The 6,680-nt window shown below is 34.0% G+C and overlaps 1 protein-coding gene across 1 annotated transcript; it reads left to right on the top strand.

Annotated features, from left to right (window-relative positions):
• Positions 1–471: 471 nt before the first annotated feature.
• Positions 472–3,567, top strand: NPSN12 (Putative plant snare 12). The gene is made up of 9 exons (XM_079005682.1): positions 472–903; positions 1,768–1,860; positions 1,929–2,022; positions 2,106–2,143; positions 2,225–2,322; positions 2,423–2,559; positions 2,634–2,726; positions 2,826–2,900; positions 3,216–3,567. Exons 1-9 carry the CDS (start codon positions 824–826, stop codon positions 3,327–3,329), a joined length of 822 nt encoding a protein of 273 aa, XP_078861808.1. The 5' UTR covers positions 472–823; the 3' UTR covers positions 3,330–3,567.
• The last annotated feature ends 3,113 nt before the right edge of the window (positions 3,568–6,680 follow it).

The following is a 6,680-nucleotide window of genomic DNA, read 5'->3' as shown; positions in this document are numbered from 1 at the left end:
CTTGTGCAACATTGTTCTAATTTCGTTAATTACTTCAACTACAACACTACAACCTCTCATTCACTTTGGTTGATATTCATTTGATCGATTTTTGACCAAAAAACAACATAATTAGTCATATGTAAAACTAAACATTCCAAACAAACTCAATCAAAGCTTCCGATTCATAACAACTATCAAACAACCCTTACCTAATCTTTATTATTTATTATTGGTCATTTGTGTCTAAAAACTTATTAAAATTGAATGAAGACAATGTAGTACTTAAAATTTGATAATTATTTCTTTTTTATATAACACACATGTTTAACAAAAGTTCATATATAATAATGTAACGAATTTATGTTTTGCGAAGCTAAAAGTAAAGAGTTAAAAATAAAGATTATGAAAGAGAAGAAAGTCAAATCATGAAAAATACCAAATATGCCAAAACCCTATATTTCAATTTGTATGGCGACTTTACAGATGGACACAGCGATTACAGGCTAACCCCTCTCTCCCTCTCTCCTATCACACTCTTCTTCCCTTCCCCCAATCTGTTTTTGTGAAACCCTAGGAAGACATACCTACATCTACATGCTTGCCCTGTAGTCTCTGTCATTCTTGTTTTCTCAAAAATTCCCATACGGATTTTTAACTTGTTCATCACAGAAATACCAACAAGATACTTCCCCCGATTTATATTATTGTATTTTATTTTATTTGGTATGGTGAAGAGGGGTAGACAAGAATACAATGTTACGTTGTAACGATCTTGGAAATTGACGTTCAGGGTTTCTTTCAAGGCTGTGAATTGAATTTCTAACTGGAGTAGGTCTTAACAATGGCGAATCCGGATTTGCAAATGAACGTTCAAATGGAGCAGATCCATGGAGAAATTCGTGACAATTTTCGAGCCCTCGCGTATGTTTAACATCATTTATGTTTGCTTTTTTTTTTCTTTATATCCCTGTAGACGTTAATAAGAACTATCGATCTTTGTTCGTGTGGTTTTCGATTGAAATTTTAGTGTTTGTGAGCACACTGGAACTTTCAACTTATTGTGCTTCAGTTTCAGTTCCAACCCGTGGAATTTGAGCTCGAAAACAAGGGTGAATCACTTTAGTCTCTACGTTTAAAGTAATTCAACGAATGATATTGTGATTTTCTGTCTCATAGGGTACACAATTAACAGTCGTAAATTACAGGCTAAAAGTAGTAATCTTAGAATCAGATATTTCCCCAAGGCTAGCTCTAGGAGGTCCAACTGTAGGGTGAAAAAAATTCTGTTTTTAAGTTTTTTTTTTTTGGAATCTACAAGTTGTACTGTGGGAGTTGATGTTAGTAAAATTAATAGGTGTAATATCATCTGAAATCATAGAAGAACATTTGTCTGGAGACTTTATATGTAACATGTCAGCATCATATTAGGCTAGACTTTAGTGTTAGATTTTCATGTAGTGTCTTTTGCTCTAGACAACTTATTTTAGTGTCATGAACCCATTTTAGGTAATTGGATTTTATATGAGTATGCTTGAGTATCTGTTATCTGAACACTTGGTGCACTTTAATATCCTTAGAACCCACATGATCATTTGGCTATAAATTGTTTCATTTTTTTTTATTCTGAGATTTACAAAAAGTTGAGATATCATCACGTACACTGCCTTTTTGATTTTTCACTTATTATGAATTTTGTTTTACTTGAAAGTATGTTGAGTGTGATATTCTTGTTTAACTTGATATTGGGATTGTGATGATTGATTATTAAATTTGTGTTGGGTTCAGAACTGGGTTTCAGAAACTGGACAAGATTAAAGACTCCAGCAGACAAAGTAAACAATTGGAGGATCTTACAGGAAAGATGAGAGAGTGTAAAAGGTATACAGAAAGTGACTCACTTTAAACAAACCATACACACTTATGACTTAACATTTGTTGTGTTTAAGGTTGATCAAAGAGTTTGACCGTGAAATCAAAGAGGAGGAAAGTAAAAATCCTCCAGAAGTCAGCAAGAAACTCAATGACGAGAAGCAATCGATGGTAACTTTATTTTAGCTTTCAATATAATATACAAAGGAAAAGAAAAATCTCATTTTACAAAACGATTCTGTGTTTGCTTGCAGATCAAAGAGTTAAACTCATATGTGGCCTTGAGAAAGACGTAAGCCCATTTATGTTCCTTCTCATCTGATGATTTCAATTTTCATTTAATTTTTTAATTTTTTTTTAAATGAAATCCCAGATACCAAAGCACTCTTGGAAATAAAAGGGTTGAACTTTTTGACATGGGAGCAGGTGGTAGTGAGCCCATGGCTGATGAGAATGCTCAGGTGGCATCAGGTGAGGTCATCATGGAAGGAATATAACAAACAAAGTTGTTTTAATTAATTAATTAATTTAAAAAATAAAAATAGGTGAGTGATTTTATTTTGTGTGTTAGAAATGTCGAATCAAGAGCTTGTTCAAGCTGGCATGCAGACAATGAATGAGACTGATCAGGCCATCGAACGATCCAAACAGGTTGTTCAACAAACAGTTGAAGTGGGAACCCAAACTGCTGCTAATTTGAAAGGCCAAGTAAGTACATTTTCATTTTTTTTTTTTTTTTTTTTAATATTATATTGCCTAATTACTCTTGAATAATTTTTCAGACTGATCAAATGGGTCGAATCGTGAATGAACTTGACACGATTCAATTCTCAATTAAAAAGGCATCTCAGCTTGTGAAGGAGATAGGACGACAGGTTTTGTCCACAAAAACAAAAAAAAAAAATAATAATAATAAATATATATGTTTTTGATCTTGTTTACTAAAATAAAACATATTATATGTTTTTGGACAGGTGGCAACGGATAAATGCATCATGCTATTTCTATTTCTTATCGTGTGTGGGGTGATTGCTATTATTGTCGTGAAGGTAAATGTCAATCTAATTCTAGCCTTACATAATTGGGAAAATTGCAGACAATAATATGGTCAATCTACTTTAACCATATTTCTACCAATATCGGCATTGTACTTTATTTGCTACGTATTGCCATTATATAAGTAAGTATGTTATGTTGCTATTATGCAGTTAAGACTTGTTTCTGCGCATCTGCTATTATTATTTTGTAAAGAAAAATGTAAATGTATTGCTATAATTGGTAAAAAGTAAAGTACATTGTTTATATTGATAAAAACGAGTGAAATTTGTTGCTAATAGTTAATTGTTTGATGAATTAATTATTAGATTGTGAATCCCAACAACAAAGACATAAAAGATATACCGGGGTTGGCTCCTCCGGCTCCTGCTTCAAGGAGATTATTGTATGTAAGGAGGTTTGCAGAAGAAGACCATTTTTGATTGGGAGATGAGATGAAATGTGATGTGATGATTGTTTTAATGGTGATATGTATTGTGTGAATGTGTATTCTTTCTTTTTTCTTCTTCTTATTATTATTATAAGAGATGTGCATATACACTTCAAGTTTCTCCTGTAAATGGTGATGGTTGCTTTTGTGTTGTTTTTTATATGGTGACAACCATCCTTCAACATTGTACCCCTTCAATTATGTTGCATTATCTTTTTATTCTTCAAAAATTTGATTTTCAAGTAATGTATCAACATATGAAATCCTACATCTGTTAATTCATTTGTCATTTAGTATACACTCCTGCATAACAACTTGAAGGAAAGTCGGCTGTTTACCTTCAAAACCAGATATATATATATATATATATATATATATATATATATATATATATATATATATATATATATGACAATTTAGCGTTGACTTTAGACAGAGAACAACAGAAAAAACTATATTAACATGAATATTGCCATATAAAATGTTTATGTTTAGGATACCTCATTTTATCTTCTTTCCACATCATATCCAAAGCTTCAAAGCTCTAATATACAATTGGATAAACAATTACTAAGCTTAGATAGTGATTACGAATGAGTAAAAGTTAATTATGGTTAAAGTTTTCTAAATTATATTCTCTAGGACAAATTAAAGTTAAAAGTGTTGGTATTTTTATGCATTTATGCAGGATTGTCTTGGGTTCCTCAAGTTTAAAACTGAAAACTGAATGCAAAAGTCATAGCTATAGATTTTAATCAAGTATGTATGAACTTTCTGCTTATGGTTTCTTTTAGTGATTTTAACTAGGTGCTGAATGTAAAAGGAAAAAAAGTAAGATTGAAATTGAAGTGGTGTATGGAAAGATAAGTCGAACATGTTGGTTTTAATCTCTTAGATTTCTTTATATTTTGTTAGGGTTGGGAGGAGAAGAAAGGTTTCTTAAATTGATATGAATCCGGCATCTGTTTGAAGGATCGTGTGACCACTTTCCGAATATGATATTTCTACCCTATGCACGGTTACCCGAATACAATTTTGTATTAAGGCATTGATAAGAGGCCACAAAGTATGGTTTTATAACCTTCGGAATTCTTTTGATTACCAAAGATGATATCAATAATAATTACATGATGATTTTATCAATTAATTAAGGGATGACGGTTTCAAGGATAATTATGAGAAATATATTCCGAAAATAATATTTTACCTAGTACCCTTAAAGGAGGCGCAACCCCTTGACCCCCACCATTTGGTCGAACATATCAAACATATTTTATACAAACGTTCATTCGACACCTTCTAACTTGTCTAAAATCAAGATTTGAACTCCATTGGTAATTTGTAAATTTCATTATATTAAAATGACCCGATGAAACTAAAATCACCAACATATTTTAGCATCTTTTATTTTGGTAAACATAGATACAAGTTTTATTTACACATAACAACTAAATCTTTTCAATTTTGAAGTATCGAGCCAAGAAATATGGAATGTTACAGCACACACCGGGCTGTATGCATCACAAAAAGAACAAGTTGGCCTTAGTAACCTTATCACCATGGCGTTTATGGTGAATGGAAAAGGTAATAAGGCGATGGATAAGGCGATGGATAAGGCGATGTATCGGTGATCTGATGCTACTTTCGGGGGATACACCGGAATTGAACACGCCGGTTGCGATATTACTCCAAAACTCTGGTCCCGTAACACCATCCGCATACCCTCTTGTGGCGTCTCTCAAGAATAAAACAAACTCATGAGTTATGGTCTCATGAGCCTCATACAACCCCATTCTGCGAGAAAACTCCACCAGACTGCACTCCCGATATTCCCCTCCTAGACGGAAAACCAAAGCCTAGGGAAAGGTAGGATCCTGGACATTCTCATGGAATATCACTGTCGAAAAGAACTCCACGCATAACTCTTTATAAACCCGCTCTTGGATGGCAAATAAATTGTACCATCCCTTGCACGTGAAGGAAAACCCATCGCCCAAAAATATTTTGGTTAGATATTGGGACATCCGATCCACCAACCCAACCTCCCTCAACCGTGCCCACTGAATAGTGGGGGCAATAGCAAACTCCCGATTGTAAAGCCAACCCAACCGATTATTCCATCGCGTATATATATCCCGGGGTGTAGTTGTTGGGAAGTTGTAAAAGGGATGTAAACTTGCTACTCCGGCTGGAACCTCTCTTCTGGGAGCCATTTCTGCAAAAACAATAGCAAAAATATCCAAAAGAAACAATCCACAAATTAGAAATAAAGGAAAACAGAAAACTGCTTAGCCCAGAATTCACGTTGTGAATTGCTAAGAATTCACGTCGTGAGTTCGCAACCACAGCAAGCAATATCTCAAAAATCAGGGGCAAATCTGACCACATTACTAATGGGGTTTACTCCTATGATAATTTCGACCATCATTCATTAACATAGCAAGGCTAATCCACGAATTCTTGGGCACATTTCATACATTTCAACTAACTAACAAACCCTAACCTAAGTTCAACTATTAAAGAAAAATTAAACTTAAGAATCAAGAATTATTACCTTAGATTGTAGTATGAGGTAAGCAAAAACAAAACTCGTGTGATTTTCGGCCAAAATTGAAGCAAGGGGGACCAGATCTCGTGTTCACTTCGTGGGGATTAAAGAAATGAGGGTCAAAGGGATTCTTATCCCCTTAATCTGTGGTCCCGTGTTTTTCAAAATTCACGTCGTGAATCCTTAAGGATTCTCGTCGTGAGTCTTGTCTGGGCTGAATTTTTGGGCCATGTATTCCTTATAATGGATTAGTCTTGGGCAAATAAGTTTAATAGAAAATGGGTTGACTAGCATCATTTTTTTTTTCATTACCCGACTTATTTAGGATTCATGTCGTGAATTATTAACTATTCACGTCGTGAATACTGTACGAAAAGAATATTATTAAGTCAAGTTTGTCTATTAACTAAATCATTAATTATTAACACTTCATTTTTAGGGTCCCCACACTCAATGTTTAACTATGAACGAGTTGGATGATATGATTTATGTTTCTAAGACTAAAATGCAAAAACTAAAAAGAAAAGAAAAAATTGCAAACCAAACTCGGGTTGCCTCCCTAGAAGCGTTTTTTTTTTTTGTTGGAGTCATGAGCTGAACTCCGTGCCTCCTTCGTTGAGTCCTCGGAAGAATCCACCACTAAGATCTTTTGTTCCTTGAAACGCCTCTTGTAAGCTTGAACTCGTCTTTTGTACGCCTTCTTCGAATTCTCTTTTTTAGCCTTTACACCTTCTTCATCAAGCTTGCGTTTGGTTCCCTTAGTCTCTTCCTTGTACTCCATAGCATTCTTTTCTT

This window comes from Lactuca serriola, chromosome 6, assembly GCF_051521515.1.
Source record: "Lactuca serriola cultivar US96UC23 chromosome 6, Lser_US96UC23_V15, whole genome shotgun sequence".
NCBI lineage: Eukaryota > Viridiplantae > Streptophyta > Magnoliopsida > Asterales > Asteraceae > Lactuca > Lactuca serriola.
Note: the sequence above shows the minus strand (reverse complement) of the source record. Positions and strands in the feature narration are given on the sequence as shown.